Source organism: Lissotriton vulgaris, chromosome 1_1 (genome assembly GCF_964263255.1).
Source record: "Lissotriton vulgaris chromosome 1_1, aLisVul1.2, whole genome shotgun sequence".
Classification (NCBI taxonomy): domain Eukaryota; kingdom Metazoa; phylum Chordata; class Amphibia; order Caudata; family Salamandridae; genus Lissotriton; species Lissotriton vulgaris.
The window spans coordinates 1,031,515,473-1,031,541,938 of record NC_141685.1 but is presented as its reverse complement, the minus strand read 5'-3'; the positions used below and the strand labels follow the sequence as shown (position 1 = coordinate 1,031,541,938).

General features: G+C 42.9%; 1 protein-coding gene across 3 annotated transcripts in view; it reads left to right on the top strand.

Annotated features, from left to right (window-relative positions):
• The window catches only part of LOC147748463 (A.superbus venom factor 1-like), a 1,277,467-nt gene that overhangs the window by 1,105,657 nt on the left and 145,344 nt on the right, over positions 1-26,466 (top strand). For all 3 annotated transcript variants that reach the window (XM_086962056.1, XM_086962049.1, XM_086962065.1), the window contains 4 exons: positions 5,491-5,578; positions 6,062-6,151; positions 6,252-6,357; positions 7,825-7,914. In XM_086962056.1, coding sequence (XP_086818182.1) covers positions 5,491-5,578; positions 6,062-6,151; positions 6,252-6,357; positions 7,825-7,914 — 374 coding nt within the window. The remainder of the gene's footprint in view (positions 1-5,490; positions 5,579-6,061; positions 6,152-6,251; positions 6,358-7,824; positions 7,915-26,466) is intronic.

The window sequence follows — 26,466 nt, the reverse complement described above, 5'->3', positions numbered from 1 at the left end:
GGTGATTCAACGCAGTCGAACAGCCTCCTGGGGCGATCGCCGCTTCTCAATTGCGGCCCCTAGACTCTGGAACACCCTGCCTATCCACATAAGAACCAGTCCCACTCTTCTTCAGTTCAGAAAAAACCTGAAGACTTGGCTTTTTAATCAGTAATTTTCATCTCCGCATTTCCTGTCCAGGGTGAAACTCTAATGCAATTTCAGCGCCGAGACGCCTAAGGGTAATTGTACGCGCTCTATAAATGGCATTAAATAAATGAATAAATAAAAATAACACAACAAAGGATTATATGCAGGTTCGCGCTATACGTGGGATTATAATGCACCCCTACAATTAAAATGTGATTTCCTCTACATCACAAGCCTTCACTGTTATTTCCCCTGTTTCAGGGATACTGAAAAGATCTTCCCTTTCCTGCTGGTATCCCTGCAACTAAATTCAGGAATTACAAGGTATTCCCACCCCCCAAATGGAGAATAACATGTGTGCCTGAGAGAACCGGGTTCAAATCCACATATATTTACCTTTCTAAGGGAAGCTATGGGCCCAAATATGAACTCATATACCACCTGCTTGCATGCATGCACACACAAACGTGTGCTTATATATATATCTGTGGGTGTGTGTGTGAATACTCCTCTCTCACTTCTCTCTCCCTCAGTCTCTGCCTCTATCACACAGTGTACGTGTCTATATGTGAGGCTGTCATGGCATATAGATCGCTCGCTTATGCTCACAAAGTGAGTTTAGTTGAACCAAGAAAAATAGTCAATTGATCTCATTTAGATTTGTTCTATTTGACAAATTCATATGTTATCTGTCCCTCCTCTCTCGCTACAAAGAAAGCGAGAGACAGTGACAAAGTGGGAAAGTTGAAAGAACAAAGAGGAGGAATAGACAGCGAGAAAGAAAGAGACAAAGTGAGAAAGTTGAAAGAGAGACAGAAATGGGCAGGTGGGAGAAACAGATGAGTAGATAGGGATGAGTAGAGACAATAAAGACAGAGATCTGCGAACCTCTTGAACAGTTGTATATGAACAGTTAAATAGAACTTGAGATCACAGACCACAACACACAAGGAACAAGGAGCCCTAACAGCTTTCCGTGGAGCACAAGCTCAGATCTGGAGAGAAACAAAGGCTGATCAGATGCTGATGACGAATAATGGGTGAGAGGAGGTGGAAACATCAAATCTTATGTATAACACTAAGATTTCTATTGAGGAACTGGGCGAAGCCTTAGGAGGCAGGAAAATGAGCTTCAGAGTAAAGTAGACGTTTGAGCATTAACATTTACTTTGAGGTAACATTTCAAGGGTCCAAAAAGCACTGGTGAAATGTTTCAGCAAAACCATTTACCTGTATGGTAAGGCCATACACCATAAAAAGTTAAGAAATGGCAAAGGTTGGGAAGAAGCACACTAAAGATTTTTGGAGCCTCAGGGGTCTCCCTGTGATGATTTATGCAATTTCTGTTCAGATCGTATGTTTGAACTATTTCTCTTGGAGGAAGGGTGCACAATGTGTGATATGTTTGGTCTCTGCAGGCTTTCACTCTTCCAAACAAAACTGTATATCAGGCATGATAAATGCAAATTTAAATACTTGCTTGGTTGGGCTGCTGAAATAAGAGTTTTGCGGCCTAGCAGGCTTCTGCTTTTGAAACTACTTAGAATCAGATGACTACACGCCTCAGGAGCCCCGCTTACACGATCTCCAAAAAAGGCTGCAATTCAATTGAGGATCATTTCTCTCATAATCAGGGACATTTGATATATAACTCTTTGAGCTGGTCTTTTTTTCGCTTTGGGTGGTCTATCCAATGGGGGTACCCTGAATAATGGGCATGACTGTCACTTTCTTACTACATTGCATTTAGCAAGGATTGTGCATTATTTTTTAATAATATTATGTTGCGGTAAAATTGTCTTTATTTGCACAAACATCTTTATGTACCCTTTATTATTTGACTCTTTCTTTATATATTCAAGATAAAACAATAACACTTTGTATCATCAAATGTGCATTGTTTCATTCTGCAAAACATGATGTCCTGGTCAATAGATAAAAAACCTTTTATGTGTGAAAATGTTTAAATAATTTAAAATAACCCTCATCAATAACGAATAATAGGTTACTTTGGTAAAATTGTAGTGTATATTTATCGTGCTAGAGCTGTTTGTTTCTTGGTATACTGTAGAAAGAAAAATTTCCCAGCTATTGTAACACAAAGTTTCAATTCTATTAAGGACTCGGAGGTGAGGATTATGCTATTCTTTCTCCACTTTACTGAATATCAGACATTTAAAGTTAAAGTAAACAACTACTATTCCCATGAAACATAGGGAATAACAACAAAGAAATGATAGAGTGTCCAGAGAGTCCATGGATAGAAAGGTCCCCTTCCATCTGCACCAATCACAGGGCTCTGTCCATTCCCCCTCTTTCATTGCTCAAGGTCAGCTAGCCAGGACGCATCATGAAACTTGTTTGCCAGAGTCGCCTGTAGAAGCAAAGGTATAGGGAAAGCGACAGTAGTGGCTAAGGTTTAGACCTGTAGGGAAGTCATCAGAGAAAGATTTGCAGAAAACCTTGACAGTTAACAGGGCCAAACAAGTTAAACAAATTACTTACTCTAGTACGAGGGTGGGAAGGTACCAACGAAAACGTGTACCCTGGGTGGGATAATCCTCGCCTCTGAGTCCTTAATAGAATTGAAACTTTCAGTTACGATAGCTAGGAAATTTTTCATTCTATGTCAGGACCGGAGGCGAGGAGTATTCTTGTTTAAAGCTCGCTCACGACCAAGTGAGTCATGTCAATAACCGGTTTGAAGTAAAACCGCTTAAATGTAGAGTCTGAAGACCAGTCAGCCACATTGAGAATATCTTCCAGACGAGCTCCCAGGGTAAATCCTTTTGAGGCCATAGCCCCTCTGGTTGAGTGAGCCCCGATGGCACAAAGGTCAATGCCTGTTTCGTGCATCACCCATCTTCCCCAACGGGCAATAGTGAGGGAAGATACACCTTTGTGGGGCTTCTTGAGCTCAATAAGCAATTTCCGCTCCCCTGGAGGATGGAACTCCTCCGACATCTCCTCATATGCCTTGAAGCAGGAAACAACGCACAGCTTTGGAGAATCTGGAAAAGCCGGATAAGAGTTGGTTTTCGTCCCACATTTAATGCGTCTACGAATTGTGAAGTTTACTCCTGTTGGGGAGAATAACCTGCCTGAAACGTCCAAGGCCCTGATGTTGGAAACCCGCCTGCAAGAGATAAGGCAAAGAAGCATGGCCAACTTCGCTGAGATCTCCTTTCTAGAGAGGAATCTGTTGGGTTGCCAGGACAAAAACAAGTTCAAGACCTGGTTAACAGCCCAGAGCTGTGAATAATGAGGCTCCAGAGGTAGAGAGAGTCAGATGCCTCAAAGAAGACGGCAGACCAAGGGATGTTCGACCATAGGAGAGCCATTCTCCATGGTATGGCCCGCTGAAATGGCAGAGCGGAAGGTATTAATGATTGTATAAGCCAGGCCTTCCTCTGCCAAGACTGCTAAAAAATTCAGAATGGAGGTCACATCTGCTGTCACGGGATTGAGACTCCATCGCACACACCAATGATACCACTTTCTCCAGGTGGAGTGGTAGCTCTTGACGGTACTGACCACCCAGGCCTTGAACATGAATTTCATGGGTGGAGGATATACTCCGGATCTATCATGACCGCACAGAGGCTCTAGGTGTCTGAATTAGGCGCACGGTGGTAAGGGCACCAGGGGCGTGACGGGCCGCCTGCATCCTTATTGTCCCCTTGATCATCATCCCCTGGGGCAGTGGGTGTCACTGGAGGGGCATTGTTTGCCAAAGAAGCTCATTTAAGGTGGTCAAAGGTGCCTGAGTCCAACCCCGTGTCTCTGGGGCGTTTGGGAGGGGGAGGCTGGGGGTCAGCTGGGGCTCCCCTGGGGGTTGAGGCTGCCCGTTAAGTTCTGGGCTGCCTTTGCCAGCCTGTTGCAGGCCTGCTCAATCCGGCGGGACAGGTGGGCCTCCAGGGGCACCATTGCTTGCTCCACCGCCTTATGAATAGATGCATATACTGCATCAAAAAAGTCCTCATACCAGTGAAATGCAGTAAATGGGTCCTTCTCCCACTGATCATCCTGGTGGGCATCATCCTGGTAAGTATTCATTAGGACCAGGAGAAGATGGCGCTACACAGGTAAGCGGTTTAGTGTGGTAGAGGGTTACCTCAGATATGAGGGGCTGGGTGTCAGCCTAAAGTTTTTTGCGGGTAGCGCTCATGTTACAATGGGCAGACAGCCCAGGACCCAACAGCCCTGGTGCAAGTAAAGAGAGGGCGCCCTTCCAAAAGGGGTCCCAGCAGGACAGTGGACCTGCAGTACTGACTCTATACAAGAGCGTTTATAGCCCTACAATTACTGACCCTTGGGCGGGAAGACCGCTGATTGATCTGCCTAATGGCAGGTACAGACCCACACAACATGGACGTTCAAGGGGCATACGCGATTGAAAAGCTGCCTAACGGCAGAGATTACAGACCCACACAGCAGGTGCAGCTGCAGGCAACAAGGCTCCCCACTACGTTGCAGCTTTGAATGTAGAATGAGCGGAAAGCGTGGAATTTCAAGCGCGCATGCCGTTGATGAGGAAATGCAAGAGCACCCTCTGGTGGTGGGAGGAGCGCAAAGCGAGCCTGCACTGTGTGTTCGCAGCACCTAGGGAGCCAGAATGCTCCCACGGCTGGGCGCAAGTAAGCCAAGTAGCGGGTGACTCGCGTGTGAGGCAAAATAAAAACTAGATGAACAACAAAGCGTAAACACAACAATGTCAAAATCGGAAACGGGCGTGCGTCGGCGATTGAACGCTCAGCACGCGGGACTGTTGACAAGCATGCCGTGAGGTGAGCAATGAATGAGGTATCACAGTACGAGAATTTAAAACACAAGCACGGTAGCTCTGGAGAGCATATAAATGAGCAAAGCAAAAGCTGGAAGGCTTGAGTTAATGAGAAACAAGCACAATAAGCAAGAACAATCGGAGAGAAAGTAAAATTGAACATATCTTGCTGCAAGCAGAAAAGAAAGGGGGGAAATGGCAGTGACAGGGGACTACCAACACCTTGGAGCCCTGTGATTGGTGCAGATGGAAGTGGACTCTATCCATGGACTCTCTGGACACTCTATTGTTTCTTTGTTGTTATTCCTGATGATTCATGGGAATAGTAGTTGTTTACTTTAACTTTAAATGGCTGCTATTCAATAAAGTGGAGAAAGAATAGCATAATCCTCGCCTCCGGTCCTGATATAGAATCACACACAGAGCATGATGAAAGTGACTGCATGTCCACTTTTGAGTCTCATCAGTAGAGTTCTTTTTTGTAATCTGATCCACTTAAATGTGTTTTTTTTTTATATCCTGGTCTGCTGTTAGTTTGATGTTTTAGTGACTCTTGCCTTCCATATTACCTTTATCAGGTATCTTGGAGAAGCTGATTCCACCATGACCATTGTGGACATTTCCATGTTGACTGGATTTTCCCCAGATATTGATGATCTCAGGAAGGTAAGTGTGAAGCCACAAACCTAAAGCAAGTTAAAAGGTATGATGCCACATTACAGCAGTTTCCAAGCATCTTGCTAACATAGCTCCATTTTCTGACGAAGGAGTATATTGTATTAACATTTCATTATGAGATAGTTCTTACACTAGCCGATAATGTTGACACAAAATCCCACAGCACTGTCTTAGATCATGACAGGCCAATATTTATTTGTATTGATAAATTGGTTCTGTCAAAAGAAAGACAGACAGATAGATCTCACATTTGCTATGAAAATTAATGAGGGTAGGATCTCTTTGAAAAATGAGTTTGCAGACCGATCCATTTGTGTGATAAGTAATTTAGGTATAGAGTATTCCCCTATTACTTAAATGCATTGTGATTGGAAGTGCTTTGTATAGAAAGGACATAAGGCAAAAAATTGGTGGGTCAAAGAGGTTTTTAACTGTTACATTAATTTGTGATCTTTGCTGTCTTATGCTTAGCTTTCGGAGCCAGTGGACAGATATATTTCCAAGTTTGAAATAGAAAAAGGCGTGTCAAATAAAAGAAATCTAATCATCTATTTAGATAAGGTAAGGATTCTTACAATTGGGTTCATTTTAACACTGTCTTCAATGATGGTACCTTTTTCATTCCCCTCTCTCATCTGAGTATTTGTTGCTTTCTCTTTAGGTTTCACACAAGGAAAATGACTGTTTTTCATTTAAAGCCCACCAATTTTTCCAAGTTGGTCTGATTCAGCCAGCCGCTGTCACCGTGTATGAATTTTATTCTCTAGGTAACCACAAAAATCCTCTTCTATAAAATTACTAAATGCATGAGATGAAGGAGGGATAGCAACTCATGGCAAGGCAAACAGCTCCCTAGCCTCTTATCCACTTGTAAATTTTGGGTCAAACTCATTTGCAATTAATTTCACATCAATAATTGGAAAAAGGTTGCTGTCACCCAGATTCACAAATAAATACTTCAAAATGTGCTCCCAAAAGGATGCAGTAGAATGTAACTTTTATCGGAACCATTTCCAATCCCACAGGCAAAAGTATGTTTGCCTGAGGAGAAACATCTTTTACTACACCACCATGAAATATGATCATGTTACCTTCCCTTTCCTCTACTAGGAAAGCCTTTACTTCTACTTTTGACAAAAATTAATTATATATGTTTCTAAGGTGTGACAGTATCGGCAAACTGTTTGTGAGGACTCTTGCTCCTAAACATATCAGGTGCTTCCTGCGTGAGTAACTTAGGGTTCTTACGCCACAAATGCCATAGGGAGTGTGAGCTCTGGGAATGTAACAGTTTCTTCCAGGACTTGTGCTGCTCAAGGCCCCAGGGAGGCAGACTCTATGTTGATGGGAACTGTACTTGCATGTAAAAATGTTTGTTCAAACTCTATACAATAAACTGCAATATTTTACAAACATATAGTGGCAGATTTACAAGAAACTGATGCATCTGTGGAGATGCGTCAGGTTCCCTGCGCCAGCCTGCGATACCCTGGCGCCACCATGGATACGCCATATTTATAATACGGCGCGCCATGGCGCAGGGATTGACAGATGCGTCAGAAATTCTAACGCATCTGTTGGCCCAAAAGTTCATGCACTGCTGGCGTCGTGTTGCAAGCATGTTGAGACCTATACTGTTTGTACAGCGTCACTCCTTATGCCTGGTTCAAGCAGGTGTAAGGTTTTGATGCAGTGGCATCCTAGAAGTGGCGCAGTGACATCTGGTAGATATCACTGCATCACTTTTACGAGGCCTTGCTGCTTGGGACTGTAGGTATAATGTGACGCAGGTCTTTACAACATGACGCACCTCCCTAGACGAGTCACGTTGCAAATTGGATGCATTGTTTAGGCTGCCACTGCATCACAAAAGTGACACAACAGCGGCGCAAAAGTGTTGCAAGGGATTGTAAATCTGGCCCTAAGTAGTTACCAAAACTAGAATTAGACATTTCATTATACTCTATCATTTAAAGATATACAATTTTATACAGGCTATATTGTGAAATGAAGACCATTATGTTTACTTGGTACCTCAGTTCTTTTCAACGGGTTATTTACCATCAGAAGTATATTTAGTTTAAATGTTCCTCTCTTCCTTAACCCAACCATCATGCCTTTTGTGCTATGCCTGGTACGCCTTAAATCTTCCAATAGGTATTTTTCAAATTACTACGAATTTATATCGAACAAATGATTGCATTTAATACACATCACTTTGTGTTTATATTTAGAGAACCGCTGTACAACATTCTATCATTCAGATAAACAGAGTGGGCTTTTGAGCAAAATATGCCAAGGAGATGTTTGCCGATGCGCTGAAGGTAATGTTTTCTGATCCAACGGTAATCACCAGCTGCTATCATGTAATTAGTTCTTAACTCTTTATTATTTTCTATACCTTTTTTTATTTGCTTTTAACAATTTTCCTAGCACAGATCATTTGCTATAACATAGTAATATTTACAGAGTTGTCATTTTTGCACAAATCTTTCTACTTTGAACTTTTTTCTAATTTTCTCATTTCAATCTTTAGTCAATGCCATAAACGTAACAAACAACAATAGCATGTAAAACAGCTCAAGGCTACCTTAAAATATACTTAAAAGTACTCACCCTAATGTATGAGTTCTAGGACTCGTAGCACATTGTACAGTTGCATACACGTATCACTTGGCATCGCACAAAAGATAAAAGAGAATTTACAATCATAAAAGCAGCAGCTGAAATTTCATCAGAAAAAAGAAAAAAACAATCAACCAGAAGGCTGTTCTATGTCAGCCAATCAATTAATCAATATTATTTGATTTTACAAATAAAATCATAAATGTCAAGCACAATATGATGCATTACATATATAGCGACAACTATACACATTGCTGTAAAACCCCAGAAAGATAACATGATAAAAAATAGCCCTGCGCTGCCTGTAAGGATCGAGACTTTAAAGACGCCTGTGTTGAGCCCTGTAGGATGGGTACCCCCCCCTGCCTCGGTGCCCAGGACACACACCTGTCCAGCGCCTCGCCTTTATTACAGCGTCCACCATTGCCAGTTCACCCTCTCCAGGGTTGGCGCTTCAATCCAGAGCGTTGTTGCGAAGCAGGAGCTTGGAGCAGGAGCTTGGTGCCGGTGCCGGAGCTTGGAACTCAGAGTGGGAATTACATCGCTGCTTACATCGCTGCTCCAGGCAGAACGGCAGACAGACCGGCAGAAAGTATTTTCGCCCGACTCCCGATTTCCGGAGGTGACGGACCTCCTTAGGCTCCACGGCTCCACGGCTCGTTAACCCCACCGGACTAATCGACCTGCAGCCGACAGCCCCAGCCCCAGCCTCACCCCCGCAGGAGGTGCAGGAGCGCACCCGGGAGGCAGATTCAGAGAGGTGCGAGTCGGGACAACAACACTGATTGTATCACAGGATACGGGACATTGCACCGCGCTACCCTCGTACCACTCCGATCCTGCAATCACTACAGGTGAGCCGAAAGGCGAGCGTTAGGTGTCAGGAGCCAGGAGCCAGGCGCCATACGGCATGGGGTGGGAGACGAGGAGAGGAGCGGCAGTACCTTGCATCCTGTACCCTGCTCGCTCATACTCTGCCCACGCTCCTGATATCAGCTTATCTTGGCCCCTCTTAGTTTTGGACAGTTCTTTTAGCCTCAGATCACCACCTGCTTGCCTGCTCACCTGCCACTCACCTAAGTGGGGGGAACGGCGAGGTTGTGAAAACGCTGAACATACCTCGCATTTTACCCTTTTTTCTTTATTCATTTATTTTTGTTTGTTTTTTCTCTCTTTTTCACCGGTATCTTTAATCCTGGCTTGGAGAGTCACATGAATAAATATATGATGTCTGGACCGCTCCAAATTTAAGTAAAGACTTTCTACAGAGCACGTCTAAGATACTAGTAGTGAGCCTAAAAAGTCCTTTCTGATCCAATAGACGCACGGAACTATCCTTCAGACTTTAGCTGAATGAACTTTTATAGAGTAAGGATAAAAACAGAACTCATCAGGTGAAATAAGGGAGACCAAGCCCCGGCGAGCTCTAACAGCGCTGGGTGAAAGCCAATTATGGCCTCAAAAAAAGGGAAAAAACTGGTAGAACATAACTTGAGACCAAGACTCAACGCTGTAAACACTATAAATGCGACAAGCCCGGGCAGCTTGGAAGAGAGCAGTGAGTGTTTGGAATTAACACAGAAAACTAAAAAGAAAGGAGCCAAAAGACCAAAGGTGACGGCTAAAACCCCGGGTAGTGCAGCGTCAAACTCAATAAAGGAGTTTATGGGGAAGCACTTTAAAAAGGTGTTTTCACCTGCAAAAGACAAAGACATTACAACTAGTAAAGTGGCATCCCTGAATGCAAGCCAAGAGGGGAAGAAGAACGCAGGGGCCTCCCTACCCCTGGAGATACATGGGTCCAACTCCCTCAATTTGTCTAATCAATCGCTACAGATTTTTCTAGACCAGGGGGGTCTAATCCCGCCACAGCTGTCATCATCACCTCGTCTATCCTTCTCTTATGAAGTGGAGGGAGGATCCTTGGACAGCCCAATCCCATTGGACAGCCCAATACTTCGGGTAGGAACGGAGAAAGGAACAGAAACCTCCCTGAATAAAAGGACAAGTCAGAACAGGAGCCAAAATAAATGTCCATCGGAAGCTGGAAACACCAGCTCAAGACACTGTGCCGAACTGGATAAAACATCTGAATTAAACCTCGAACCTAATCGCGACCTTTCATCATTGTCAGCCACATCAATGCTGGACCTAATGTTAATGCTACAAAGGACCCTGCAAGGCCTCTTAGAGGTCACCTTGTCTAATAACTCTATTTTAAAAACTCAGAAAACATATCTTGCTAATATAGAGGGGGAGCTGCGGGGGATTAAATCACATATGCCAAACATGATAAGACAAATCCCCGATCCGGAGCCCCAAATTCAGGCACAGGGAGAAACCGTAAAAAATCCAAAGGGAAATGAGCATACACCAAGTACGGAAGACAAAATCCCTAACCCTGATCCTGCCCCGCAGAGGGAGGTCCCGCCCCAATCCGACAAACAATCCAATGAGGGCCACCAGATATATATTTCGAAGTGGCCAATGAGGATAATAAGAAGGGCAGAGCAGACAAGACGTGGGCCAATAAATAGAGTAAGAGGAGCAGGAACTAAACCAGTAAGGAAGGTGTGCCCCTCCTTGGAGGAAGTAGTCATGACGCAAGAGGAAGATAGGATTACTGGAAAGGAAATAAAGGGTCCCCACCTGCAGATGAGCATCCCAAAATCGAACAACACAAAGCCTCAGGGAAAAGGTGTAGGCCCACACAAACCCCTGAAGAAGACAGTCGGCAACAAACACATAGGCTAGCCGAAGGGGAGGGGGGGTGGAGGGGGGGGGAGAAACTGGGAGGAAACTTAGAGGCTTGGGTAACATGGGAGGTGAGAGTAAACAGACCCTATATCCAGTCAGAAAAGGAAGATACGAATGAACATCCTATACCCAGCAGGTCAAGGAAAGATGAAAACGATAATATGAGGCTATACCTTGAACAACTCCCGCAAAGGCTAGGGGGAAAAAAGCTAGGTAAGAGGCGGCCTCTGAATAGGTCTCAACTCCTGCAAGGCTTTTCCAAATGCCAGAAGCTGAAAGCGATAAGAACGAGCGACATTAGGGAAGTGGGTTTTAGACAAAATAGAGAAGGAAAAGAGATTACTAGAATCATGTTGTACTCAAACCTGGTAAAAGACACGATTGAAAAGGCAGTAAACGAGTTACAAAAAGAAGGTATCCGCCTACTAAATGAGAACGAAGTTTTAGTAGAAGTAGAAGGAAAGGGATGGCAGGAAAACAACTTTCTAAAATGCCACGCAGCGCTAGGAAAGAGACAGGTTAGGTTATGTGACCTGGAGGACGAGGAGGTATTGCCCCTAGGAAACATAAAAATAGTTGCAAAAAATTCAGAGATGGCACATGGGTGGGGAAACTGGAGTAAGGAGTTTGACCAGGCAGGACCCTCATCGAGACACACAAATGACTGCGGGAGGAAGGTTGGCTAGATGATATCGAATAGGGAAAAGGTATGCCACATAGCATAAGGATAATCTCCTGGAATATAAATGGCCTAGGAAATGACTTGAAACAAAATAATATAAGGGAATTGGGGGAAAATACAGAAATTATGTGTATCCAGGAGACTTGGCTATGTGGCAAGACCCCGATTTTTGATGGCTTCTACCAGCTAAACCGGCCTGCAAAGAAATGTAGATTTGGGCATTCTGCTGGTGGAATTATGACTCTGGTATCGACTAAGATCATGGAGAAAGTAATTGAAATAAATGTGAAATGCAAATGGTTGTTGGCATGTAGAATAATACTATCAGGGTGTATAAAAATGGATACAATTCTAATGTTAAATGTGTACATGTAATGGGCCACCACAGAGCAATATGTAGAGGAAATGGCTCTCTTTAAGGAGGATATAGATTACCTTGGTGAAAAATACGGCAGGGATATGTTTATTCTCGTGGGCGACTTTAATCACAAACTTCTCCCCGAGAAGGTAGATTGTTGGTTTCTAGACATATTGGAGGCCTATGAAATACCTCAAGCAACTTTCCCTGAAAGTATATCTAGTGCTAAAGATTTGCAGTTGGGAAACCTCCTGGGAACAAAAAACCTGTTCTGTTTAAATGGAAGATGCGAGCTAGACTGCCCGCTAAAAAAACATTCAAACCATGCTCTCAAATCTGCCCCATAGATTATGCCTTTACCACACCTTGGAATTTTAGATTAATCTCAGGATTCAGAATTGTGAATAGAGATGAAAGTGACCATAACATGGTAGCCTTGGAGATCCCGGGTGTGCACTTCGAATCTGGCCCAAAGGTTATGGAACAAGAGGTGAATTATCCTAGACGCCGCACAACTAGGCTTACAGAAGAATATGTTGCCAGATTAATAAAATTACAACAGAACCTAGACCTGAAGTTAGCAAGGGGTCGAAACCTCGATTGGTATGTACGAAAAATCGAGGAGGTGGTTCAAACTCTTAGTATAGGTCTAAAACATATAAATAGAGGCAAAAACAAAAATAAAGCGAAAAGTGAGAAGATAGAGAAACTTACCGGCTGGTTCACTAGAGAATGCCAGGAGAAAAAAAGGAAGTTAGGAGAATGACCCGCCGCATTCAGCAAAAGAGTGACCAAGATAATGTAAACACCCTAGTGGGCCTAAAAAGAGAATATAACATGCTTATTAGAAGGGCAAAAAGGGAATTTAAAGAGGGATGCTGGCAAAAATTACTTGAGGCAATCGAAACTAAGAACTTACTAAACTTTTGGAAGTTAGTCCACTCAGCAGCAGATCGCCAACCAGGGAAAATGAACTGCATTGTAGAAGAGTCCGCATGGGAGGAGTATTTACACGATCTGTATAGCCCAGGGAAAGACCGGGAAGAAAATCTGTACACAGACTGGAGCGATCTGGTAGCAGATATAAAACCCGTTTTTTCCGCCCTAGAGGTTAAAAAGAGGATAAAAGGTTTGAATCTCACAAGAGCCGGCTCAAATAATCAAAACTCACGTAGATTGGTGGGGGGAATTTTTTGCAAATATGTTTAAAGTCATCTTAGATACTAGCAAACTCCCCGATAACTGGAATGGGGCTATAATAAGGCCAATACATAAGAAAGGGGAGATGAACAACCTGGAAAATTATAGATTAATTATTCTACTGGACATCGGGGAGAAAATCTTTGCAAAAATAGTTCTTGGCAAATTAAAGGACTGGGTGGAAGAGAATTCAATTATCCCGGTGGAACAGGGAGGCTTTAAAGAAGGGCACTTCACCGTGGATCACTGTTATGCCCTGTGGGCCCTTGCCCGGAAGTCGATAGAACAAAAGGGGAACCTGTTTTGCTGTTTCGTCGACTTCCGGGCAGCCTTTGATTCAGTGGACCGGGGGAAACTATGGGAGTGCCTGATTAAATATGAAATCCCAGTGTGCTTACTTGAAATCTTGAAAGAATTACACAGAGGGAACTGGGCCCTAGTCATTAAAGATATACAAGGGGCGCTGACAAAGAAAATTGAAATAGGGAATGGACTGAGACAGGGCTGCGTCCTAGCTCCGCTCCTTTTTTCAATATTTCTAGCGGATCTCCCAGCAGCACTAGAGGTGGAAAGAAGCGCAAGCCCGAGAATGAATAGTAGAAAGGTCTCTTGCTTGCTGTATGCAGACGATCTTGTGATTACTGACCAGACAGAGCTCGGGCTACAAAGAAAACTAAATGTATTCCATGATTACTGTAAGGATAAATTGCTGACAGTGAACATGGAAAAAACAAAGATCATGTGCTTCGGTAAAGGGACCAAGAATTTTAGCTGGTACCTAGATAAAATAAAATTAGAAACGGTAAAAGAATATAAATATCTTGGTCTTTGGTTTGAATCCTCCTTAAAATGGGACATACATTTGGCCCACCAAAACGCAAAACCATCTTCCTCCATTTGTGGCCTGAAAAAAATTCAATAAAAACTATGGGGATATGTCACACAAACCGATATTAAAAGCATACGAGGCCATGATACCGCCCCAAGTACTGTATGGTGCAGAAGTGCTCCTTCTAAGCGAAAAGGGAGGCTGGGATCGGGAGGAAGGCAAGGCCCTGAAAACATTATTGTCACTACCTAAGTAATCTATGATACAGGCAATTAGACTGGAAACAGATATGATTGGATGGAATACTCAGGCCAAAATGGCGATGGCAAGATTCTGGAAACGCCAATCCCAGGGGGTAGGGGAAAAGGTCTCACATTGGTGTAGTGAAGAAATCCGCCACAGTAACCTAAGATGGGCACTAGACGCAAAAAGAAAAATAAAGGAAATAATCGGGAATCTAAAAGTGGGAGTAAACCAAAATTCTCTAGATGTAGAGTTCAAGAAGAGTGCACTCAGAGTACAAGGAAGGGAGTACTCCAGAAGGCAGGATATAGGATATCTAAGAAACAAAAAATCAGTGGTAAATATGATAGAATCATGGGAAAACGAAACTGGGTACCCATACTTAGAAACCCTGCCAAATTATGCATTTAGGTGGGAGATACTGAAAATCCGAATTGGCACCATCCCTTGGCTAATGGAAGGGAGAGTTAAGGCAGAAATGTTATATCCAGATGGTATATGTAAATGTGGCCTGGGGGCCAAGTGTGAAATGCTGCACATACTACTTGACTGCTTGACATGTCTAGAAGTGAGAAAACGGTTCTCACGACCTTTATTTATAAAATATGGCATAAGACAACGTGTACAAGCGACAAACTTATTGATAGGAATGAAAAATCTGGAAATAGCAATTGCACTTGGGAACTTTCTGAAAAAGGTGAATCGCATAGCACAGGAACAACAAAATAAATCAAATTGAGGAACCCATATTGATAGATACAAGTAAAAGCTAAGTTACGAGGGATTGCAAGCCTATAAGATACCGGATAGTACTGTAATGAGAAACATATCGAAATTGCCTATTTTTAATGTAATATCTTCCAGTTTTATTATGTATAGCATGTGTTTTAAAATTCTTCTTAACATTTTTATGTCTGTGCTACCCATAGAATGCCTTTTCTTTTTACATTTTGTATAACATATAGAAAGCGGCATGGAGAGTAACAGCCTGATTTTATAAATGTTGTATGGTTTTGATATTGATGTGATGCATTTCGATCTCATTGTTTAAAGACCACGGTCTAAATAAACAGAGTTTCTCTCTCTCTCTCTGATAAAAAATAGCATACTGTGGGGGTAGTTAAATAAAAACTGTAAGAACAATAATGCAGGTCTCACTTGATTAAAGTTCATAAACATAAAAAGTGGATGTATAAATTTATAACGCAAACAGTTATGTCTCAAGCATATCATAACTATATGCATAGTATCATTGATAGAAACATTATCGGATTCACACAAGGGCAACATTGCATCCTTATAACAGCCATGAAAGAGAATTTACAACCATAAAAGCAGCAGCTTACAGGAATTTTATCATAAACAAGCATTTGCAATGCAATAGTTCTCACATTTGTTAAAGTTTGAGCTCTTGGCATCGTAAATGACAATGTCTTTTATTTATGTGGATTGAAAAATTGCAAGCAGTTCGTAAACACGCACTTTGTACATATAGTTGTTGATTATGAAAAGCAAGGCTGGCAGTAACTGCGCCTCTTTTACTGCCAGTCTTGCTTCTCATAAACAAGAACTATAAGTTCAAAGTGCGCATTTACACACCGCTTGCAAGTTTTCGAAACATATAAATAAAAGGTATTGTCATTTGCAATGCCAATAGTACAAACTGCAGCAAATGCAAGACCTATTGCATTGCAAGGTGCACCAGTATGTGCATTTTGTCTTCTTACGTGTACACACTTATAGAAGCAGAGTATTCTTGCATAAATATGATGGTATCAGAGGAAGAGCAAATTACACAAAAAGAGGATGTGTTATACTCACAACTTGCAATTGATCTTGCCATATAATAATGACGCAGGTGAAGAAAGCGAGGGGTGAGGTAGGATACACAGACGTTGAAAGAGTGAGAGTGGCAAGCGACATAAGAGATGTAGACAGTTGAAGAAAAAGAGGGAAAGGGAGACAAGCCACAGTAAAGAGAGGGAAAGGAGAAAACTGTGATATAGGGAGAGACAGGCAGAAAGAGGTTAAAAACTGAAAATGAAGGTTATACAAGAAAACACAAAATCAGCAAAGATGGGGGAAGTGAGACGAACAGAGCTGAAGAGATAGGCAACGGAAGAAGGAATGACAGGCAAAGATAAAGTGGTGAGACAACATGAGAAAATTGAGAGAAGCACAGAAAGAGTGGAAAAAACTGGAAGAGGGAAGGAAAGAATGAAAGAGGAAGACGCAAAGAAAAATAGGATGAATCAAGAAATGTAAGATAGAAACACAGGTAAGAAAGAGGGAATGGCGGACAGAGTGAGGAAGGGTCAATTTGAAAGAAGGAAAGACAGCAATATAGAAGGTAAGACAATAAACACGGGTTAGGCAGGTGCATTTAGAGAGTGTCAAAGAGTCATAAAGAAAGAGAAACATAAAAAGAGATGGAAACACAAAATAGAGAGAGAAAATAAAAACAAGAGTGGCAGACCAAACCTCATGCCCATTTGCCCTGGTACCGGTACCCTATGTGTTGCCTGTGGTAGAACCCACAACAACACTCTGGAGGATAGGATAGCAGGATAGCACTCAGTCGTAGCACTTGCTTGCACATCTGGGATAGTAAGAGGGAGGAGGGGAACAAATTCTTATAAAAAATAAAAAGTGTAAGCGTCTTAAGAGATTAATTGTCTGTGGATAACGTGTGGCATCTTCAATGCTTAACCCCTTGCGTGCTCATGACAGAACCGTTCCATCACAAGCCTCGGGTGGGCCGTGCTGGTGACAGAACGGTTCCATCACGGCCCGCTCGCCGCGCCTGCGCGGCGCGACTTCCGTGCCTGCGGTGAGCGTTCTATTAGGCGGGCGGGGCAGTGACGGAACCGTTCCGTCACAAGCACAGCCCACCTGAGGCTCGTGACGGAACGATTCCGTCACGAGTACAGGAGCACCGCGCGGCCCCCCCTCCCCCTTAGCACTGCGGCGGAATAGCCGCCGCAGCTAAGGGGTTAAAATTTGAATAACGTCTCCTTCCTATAAATGGTGCAGACGTGTTTCCTGCTCGGCTGTTGTTTCAGCCTGGATTCACATGGACGTATTATAGATCATCTGCCATCATTACCCCTGGTTGGAGTGAAAAGACCGCACAGCTGTTGGCATGTCTGTAAATGAAGGGAGGAGACGGGTAGTAAAGATGTGGGATATAATCCTTCCTATTACAAACCCTCCTTCCACTGTTCACATTTTCCAGCCTGGCATGTGCTTCCCCCTCTCACAATCGCACTCTGGTTAGATCTGCCAAAGTGAAGGAGCAACCCTGTGTGTTCAGTGTGAGCCGCGAGGAGGCTAAGGGCGTTAGACTGAAGCAGGCCAAGCGAAGTTAGTGTTAAAACATAGAGTTGATTTACAGGAAAGGAGACAGATGAAGTAAAGTCACAGTATCACAGGGTTACCTACGACTCGTATTTGGAAGGGTTCACTGGCGTCAGACCACAGCGCCGCTCCTTATCGGGGACGATAACGGCACTGATAGGACCATTCATCCATCTGTTGAACTCCGTTGAAGACAAACATGGCCTCGCTTCCAGGAGGGTCCTTGTGACAGTACATGTTACTTTCTTTGTATAGAAAAATTCTTATATTCAGATACTCCAATGTACACTTTATGGTCAGACATGCTCCTCTGGTGACCACGCTCCCGGTGCTCAACACAACCAATGTTTTCGGGTAGGAATCTGTGTTGAGAATGACACATACAAAATAAAATTGTGAGAAACTAAACACCTTCACACCCCAGCTTGACTCAGCAATCGTCCAGAGCAGCTTTTCACTGAAACCTGAGTTGGGTACGGCAGCAGGCAGAGTCTGTGACAGCAGCCTGAACCGTGCTCTGCTGGGCTTCACGGACACACACAGCTGCAGCCATGTAGAAAGGAGCAGCGACGGCGCAGGGAGAGATTAGGTGCATGGCATGAATGTTTTACAAAAGCTGTTAAGAGTCTTTCAGAATCCCAGGAGTGAATGGCATCACAGCAGCGGCTTCAAAGCTTGTCTGCATTTTCATGCTTGAGGAGCGAAAAAGGATAGATATCAAAAAACAACAAAGTAGTGCTTACATTGAAAGATACCGCCCTGCACTGTAAGTTTACTTTATTTAGTCGATGCTGCTTCCGGATTACACGGAAGTTACGTATCGAGTCAACAGCCAACAGAAAGCAAGATAAGAACAGCAATGCCCCAGTTACACTAATCGCAAGCGGTATGACAATTTAAACAGAGTTTCACCCAACATACAGATTACTTTAGGTCTTGCTGAGACAGCGCATGCAGCGCCAAGACGAGACCTAAAAAGGAAAAAGAAAATGCGGTCAACCAGATGGCTATTCTTTGTCATGCCTTAGTTTAAAGTGCACTATGCATTTCTTGGGGTCAAATAGGCAAGCTCAAGGGAGCAAACCTTAATGAGTAGTGAAAAATGCTAGTTTAAAGTGCAGAGTTGACATATTAGTCTCGAACCAAGAGCAAGTCATCTTAGCAAGTACTGTCAGCGCATCATACTATTGCAGACATTTCTCACTAGGCATCACACAAGGGATAAAAGAGAGTTTTATCCCTTGTCCCATCATTAAAAGATGGAGCCATCAGTACCAAATCTGATCTATGATATGCCTTGGTTGATGATACACAGTACATTTCCTTGCTGTTGGCCAAAGCAAACTCAAAAAGGTAGACCTTAAGCAGTACTGCAAGACTGCAAATTTAAAGTGCAGAATAGGCATGTGGGTCTCACACCGTGGGCAAGTCAGCGAGGCGTGAAGTAGCAGAGAACAGTTAAACAAAACCCCTGTCTGTTGACAACTTCTTTTATTAGATGGAACAAGCTCTAGATAAGCAGACCCTAGAAAGTAGTGCAGAATAGCAATTTTAAAAGTGCTAGTGACATATTGTTCTCAAGCCAGAAGCCAAACGGGAAGGACGGGTAAGAAACCAACTGTATTCAGAATACACACTCATTCTACGAAAACCTTGCGAAAGGTCCGCTCTCTATACTAGTAAGACATCCTGCCTGGTGTAAATTGATACATAAGAACACAACAGAGGGTAGAAATTTCTTCTTGGGGTTATACGTGTTAAGAATGCATTTCTGTAGCTTTACTTCTTAGAAGCCACTCCCTTCCCAAGAATTCGGCTGCTGCACAGGTAAACAATGGGTTAGGGTCTGATCTTAGAATGCGTAGGGCTTTGACATGCCTCATGGTGCACATCTAAGAGTAAACTCTTTTAATCCATGACAATCTCAGTTGAGTGTAGATAGGGCAAGCAAACAACACATACAGTTTCATTGGAGACGTTACAGACTGGACATGTTAACAGGGATGCAGATGAAGTTGACCATTTGGCTGTGAATGTATAGAGAGGCAAGGTTCTAAACCTGGACTAAACCTGAAGCTTCTGTTTAGATTCAGTAGGGTCAGTGGCGAGATCTAAATAGGGTTCAAAGGCACTTTGGATTTTAAAAATAGTAAATTTGTTAGTGAGTAAACCTCTGTGTTGTCATTCTGGGCAAGACCAGTATAGATCTTTGATTGTTTCTTTCGTGGAGAAGACGGACAGCTGGGGAAAAGATCCACAAATCTGGTAGCCCAAGGGAGCGTAGCAGTTTCTTGATGCTGCTGAGGCACTTGATTTTGTGGAACCTATCCAGCTGCATCAGCTGTTGCAAGGCCTTCGCACAGGGTAATAGTCCTAGTCTATCTCTAAGCCTCCTCCAAAACAAGACAGGTCTCATTCTTTCTTTGCCTAGTATAGATTTCCTCCCCATATCAAGGTTCAGCAGGTGCATCCGAGTGCTGTTTGGTAACATACCTAGATTTATCTGGAACTTATTTTCAGTTTTGCTCAAGTCAGTAATATTTTGGAAACCCCAGAGCTCAGCCCCATTAAGAGCTGCCCCCACTTCATTTGCATCATAAAGTTGCAATGCTGGAAATCTTGACTTAGTGAATGATGCACAATGTTCCTTCAAGATGGCACACACAATTTGTTTAAGTGAAGCCTTGCCAATATATGGTTTTCATGAATGTTTGGGGACAGCGTTATTCCTAGATAGTCAAAGGTGTCTACTCTTGGGTCTGTTCAAACCTTCTCCACTCTCTAAATTTGCCAGCCCCCCTCTGAAAGACTTATGCTGGTTTATGGTCACATACTTTGTTTTGGTGGGGTTTACTACCAGTCCTCACAGATAGCAGAATTCCACAAATAGATTCAATAAGCAATAGAGTCCACTCGGGGCCTGAGACACTAGTAAAGTTTCATCAGCAAAAAGTAGCGTGGGTGTTATCAAACCAGCAATAGACAAAGCATCATGGAGGCATGTTAACAAAAACTGGACAACATAGTTTAGATTTAGCAAGAGCAAGGTAGCGGCCAGGACACATCCCTGTTTACTGCACTTGCTGGTTGGGAGAGGGCCTGGGAGCTGTCTCGGTTCCCCCCACCATAGACTAGAATGGTTGTCCTCATGGATACATGCAGGAATAGAAAGAATGTTCTCAGGCATCCCCATGTCTCTAAGCAGCTGCCACAGCTTGTGGTGGGGAACTAGGTTGAAGGCAGATTTCAAATTGACAAAAGCCACATACAGGTGGCCCATGCCAATTTGGACCGTCTTCCAATACATTGACATGGATCCAAAAACCTGGTCTATGGTGCTAGTTTTCTTCCTAAAAAAACGAGTATATTCTTTTCTTCGATCTAATCCTGGATTGTTCCCATAACCACCCAACAAAGCACCTTTTGAATGGTTTCTATCAGGCTTATTGGCCTATTGTTTAAGATCAAGCTTCGTTCACCCTTTTTGTAGCTGCACACAACCTCAGCTCCTTTCCAAGACTTTTGAATCAGTGCGCCCATTGCAAGTGCGTTGGACAGCACTAGTATGTACTTAGACCAGTTTTCCCTGGCACTAATGAAGAGGTTACCCTGAATGCCATCAGGTTTGGGAGCTTTGCTGCGTAAGATGGCATCAAGGGCAGATCTAATGTCACTTTGGTCGAATACAAGTTTCCCCAGTGTGGGATCAAATTCCATGGGTCAGAGCATGTGAGGTCTTGGGAGCTATAAGAATATAGAACTTTGAAATGACAAGTGGGGGAATATAGTTTGCTGGTTGACCTGCGACCCCTTGGCCACCCTATGCCATGAGACCAGAACTTTCAGTAGTCATTGTCAGAGCATGTTTTGAGCAGTTTCAAGCCATTTCTTCTCATCCCACTCCCTTTTTGCCCAGTGGTGAGGGAGATTGTATGCTTTATGTGTGTCTTTTATCAGTTCCGGACTTTTACATCTAATAGCCAGTGCTAGCTGCCTTATTGCCTGTCTACAATTCTTATTGAACAAATTCTTGTTTTTATTTTTCTTAAGGAAGTTATTAGGAACTTGAGAAGAGACTGCTAGAAAAAGGAGCGCTAGGTAGTCAGAGAAGCATAGGTGGATTAGTATCTTCTCCTATATTTATATCTGTAGCCAGTAATACCTCAAGTGTAGAGCAGGGCTTACGGGATCTAAGGTAATGGTAGACAGAGAATCAGGCCGAGCTGCAAAATGATGCCACTTAAGTTTACACGTATTATTTGTCAATCCCTAGTTAACATGTGTGACATGGGCACTTAGGACGTGCTGTCTCAGAATGGGGATAGTTGGAGGCAGATGGAGTTATGATCATTCTCAATCCTTCGGGTATTTCCTATATTATTCACCTTGTGCCAGAGTCTTAAGACGATCAGTATATGTGTGGAGTTATCTACATATGTTGGAATGTTGACCTTGTTGCCAGGCTGGAATGTTATCCTTTGAAAAGGATTGTATTTGCTGCTAGCTGTGAAGCTGAGCTGAAGGTACCTGCTGTTACTCTTCAATAAAGATACCTTATATTTACTACTTGCATGGAAGTGGATCTTTACATTATAATTAACACCACTCTCATGGTTGGGTTTGTTATATGTAAAAGACCTACCACTGTCTGATTTGTTTACATCACTTGTAGTGCTAAGTCTATCTTTCAGTGTCAAGGCCTTTGGCTGCAGGGCAGCTTGATTCCACCTTTTCCTAGGAGGTAGTGTGAGTTGGGGTCTGCCCCATCACTCATCGTCTTCCAAGGACAATTTGATGTCTTTGCAGTCTAGGTGTTCACTGGTGATGCTGAAGTCCCCGGATAGTATGACGTAATGTGTATTGTGCATCTTCTCCCATTGCCTCTCTAGTGGGTGGAGGGTTTAAAATAATTTGCTCTCTTGACACCTCTGGCGTAGATATTGCATAAAAGTAAAGCCTCTGTTAGACCTGATGTGAATTCCCAGAATACCTGTGGAATGGATATCCAACTTGTGCATCAAACAGTTTAATGCCATTCTAGGCCATATTAGCAGATTGCCATATGATATGGCCTGCCACAATGATTAGCTTTGGCCGGAATCCAATAATTATTATACCCAGCCCTAAACACATCTCCATGCTCCAGGTTTCCTGGAATAAACAGATGCAGTAATTTACAATAAAATCAATTCAGTCAGGCAGTCGTTATTTGGATTTTAAGCCTGCCAAATTTCAGGAGACCACTGCTAGGGTGTTACTTATGTTGTTATTTAATAAGTTAGCAGTCTTAGAGATTTCAACCAAGCTTTTGGCAGAGGAATATGGTGGCTGCATTAAGTGGGGCCTGATGATTGGGAACTGAGGTACCCCCCTGCAAGTTAGTATTTGGGGTGCAGTAGATAACTTCCTAGATTGTATCGGTCATTGATGGTTAGTCAGCGACCACTTGCAACTCACCACAGGGAAAGCCTGTTGGATCGCAGAAGATGGGAAATTTGATTGGGCAGTCAGTCCAAATCACCCAGAGCAGAGATGCGGTCAGATGGAAAGTTTGGCCTTGGATTTCATTTGGCAATGCGTGAGTCCCAGAGATATTTGAATTGGATGAACAAGCAATTTGGCTGGCAAGTCCCGGCTTTAACCCCTTCACTGCTGGCCCGTTTCCGCCGCTGTGCGGTAAACAAATGAACAGGGGCGGGCCATGACGAACCCCAGCCGTCATCAGCACACGAGCACCGTAGTGCATGACGGCTGGGGTTCGTCATCAGCATGCAAGGGGTTAAGGTCATCATCCTGTCTGCTACTCTCATGTCAACAAATATCAGTTCAATAAAATCAAACTCGGAACCACAGGCAGGATATCTTCTAGCATATACAGTGTCTTCCCTAATCACGGATCTACAACGTCCATCCAGTGAGTGACCTTATTAATCAAGGAATCCTGTTCCTCATATCTCAGTGCAAAGGAGAGTTTTGTAACATTGGTCATGTAGATCAAGCCTGGTGGGTGAGCTTTTAGTGAGTTCATTAGGTGAAGGGTGCCTACTGTTTTCTTCGACACATGTTTGGCACCATGCATTTTCGAAAGTCCTGAATTTGCTACTTTGATGTTGAGTGGCATAGTTTAGGGGGCTGAATGGTATTTCTGGCTAATCGACCCCTGACATTTTGGGGACTAAAACAAGAGCTAGGGAAAATCTGAATCTGGCCCGAGACCTGCACATCCCTATTACATTCGGAATTTGTGGCGCCTGTTATGTCCTGCGAGACACATTCTAGTGTCTCGACAGGCATAGAGTTTATAGCCACTCCCCTCTGGGAGTGGGCACACTTACACCGCACACGCATCCCTCACAGGCGTCACGAGCGACGAGAGCCTGCTAATAACAAGCATTGGCATAGCCAATAGGTCTCGAATTTGGGACCTTATAAGTGTTTAGCCATGCAACATTGGATGTTGTTCCACCAAGGATATTGTGCTGGATAACTTAAAATGTATAAGCTCTCAAAGGTGAGACCTATTAGCCATGCCAATGCTTTTTTTTTGTTTGGGTGAAGGAGGAATGTTGTGTTGGGGATGGAACATCCCAACACACAAAATGAGGATGGGTATTTTAGTGGGTGACTCCGCCACGTGTAGCCTGAATGCTATTGGCCATGACGTACACGGAGGAGATAATAAAATGCCAGTGACCCTGACCGTGTGGCCAGAAACGAAAGAACACTGTGTTGAATACTTTATTTGTACCTGCCTCGCTGGCAAACCTAACAGGTAGGTTCTTGTCATGAATCAGGTGAGTGTGGTGAAAGGACACGCGCTTGTGAAATAAAGTGTTTACTCTAGGTTTCCTAGTGATAGATTAAAAAATCTGCTGATTTACTCAACTTTGTAAACTGCCTCATCTCGGGTTTGAAAATCTCGTGCGGTCCTATTTTTTTTTCTTTTACTTTTTTGTTTCCTCCTCTAAATTCAGGACTGCAACTTAAACGTTGAACTAGGCAATAAGTGTTCTGACACTTGAGATTCGCGGATTTCACTCTGCTGCAAAAATGTGTGTGTGTGTTTTTTTTTAAATGCATCGCTTGTGATGCCCAGTATTGCAGATGAGAAGCAATTGCCTCTAATGGGCTTCCAATAGTACTGGAATTGAGGGGCATTTTTGGGGTCATTGGCAGTTTATCACCACCACACTAGTTGGTGGCATCAGGGCTTCAGATGGGGGCCGCTTGGGATCACTTTTGGTGTCAATGTCATTTGGGAAGCATTATGAACCAAGTCACAGAAGAAGCAAATTAAGACTTTTATAGAGTTAACTCGAGGAAACACTAGCCAAGGGTCAGGACATCTATTGACTCTGTTACCTACTGCACATCATGTTTCTATTTTTATTCATGCATCTAATTGGTCAGTTAGTGCCAGAAGCCAAATGACAGGGAAGCAACTTTTCCCTTGCAGTGTGTCCATTTTGCAGAACTTTGGATTATGTGAAACTAAAAGATGCGTTTGTTTTTAATGTCATCTCTGCATCGGCAACGGGGTGTCTGCAGAGTCTGAAACTTCAGGTCACAGTAACGGTGACTGGGGTGCCCCTGAGAGCATCAGCCTCTGCGCATCACGGTGCGTGTGAGAGCTTTACCCACTGCAGAGACCAGAGTATAACCCCTCCTGGGCTACGGAGGAGGGCCTGGGTCTGGGTGCCCTTGGATACCTTACACCACCACCTTCGCTCTGTGAACACACTTCTTTGTATGTGCGCTGGGAATGCCCAGAGACCGCTGCAAGAAGCGGGCGAGGTGGAGCCAGTGGGAATACAAACAAAAACAAAGCCAGGCGCTAACATCTGCCTCCTAATTAGGTTTAGGAAAGTACATCGTGCTGGGACCTTGTCTGAAACCAACACAAAGTTTGTGAGTGACAACGGGATTGGTGTCAGTACAACGCGATGTATTACAACGCGTTCCGTTACAACGCGATTTTTACAACGCAAAAACCATTACAATGCATGCCATTACAACGCATGGCATTACATAGCAGATACTTTTACAACGCATGGCATTACATCGTAAGTATAGGTAAGTATATCTTTTTAAAAAAAAATGTAATAAAGTGAATTAAATTAATTTAAAATAATAAAAATAATATAACATTTTTAAAACAGTAATTAATTTAATTATAGTAATTTAATTAATATTAAAATTGATATTAAATTAATATATTTAAAATAATATAATTAATGAAATATAAAAAATTAATAAATAGTAAATAATATAATGTAATTAATTACAATAAATATAATTAAAATTTAATTAAATTATAAATAATACATAATATAATTATATTTTAAATAATTAAAAGAATTTAATAAATTAAACATTTTTAAATAATATAATTTAAATATAACCGTATATTAATACAATAAAATTAATAATTGTAAATATAGTAATTAATGTAATTAAATTAAATAAAATTAATTTAATTAATTTAATTTATATAAAGTCGTAATACCCCTGTACCCCAAAACCCAAACACTGCCCTAGAACCTAAAAACACCCCTGTACCCCAAAACCCAAACACTGCCCTAAAACCTAAAAACACCCCTGTACCCCAAAACCCAAACACTGCCCTAAAACCTAAAAACACCCCTGTACCCCAAAACCCAAACCCTGCCCTAAAACCTAAAAACACCCCTGTACCCCAAAACCCAAACCCTGCCCTAAAACCTAAAAACACCCCTGTACCCTAAAACCCAAACCCTGCCCTAAAACCTAAAAACACCCCTGTACCCCAAAACCCAAACCCTGCCCTAAAACCTAAAAACACCCCT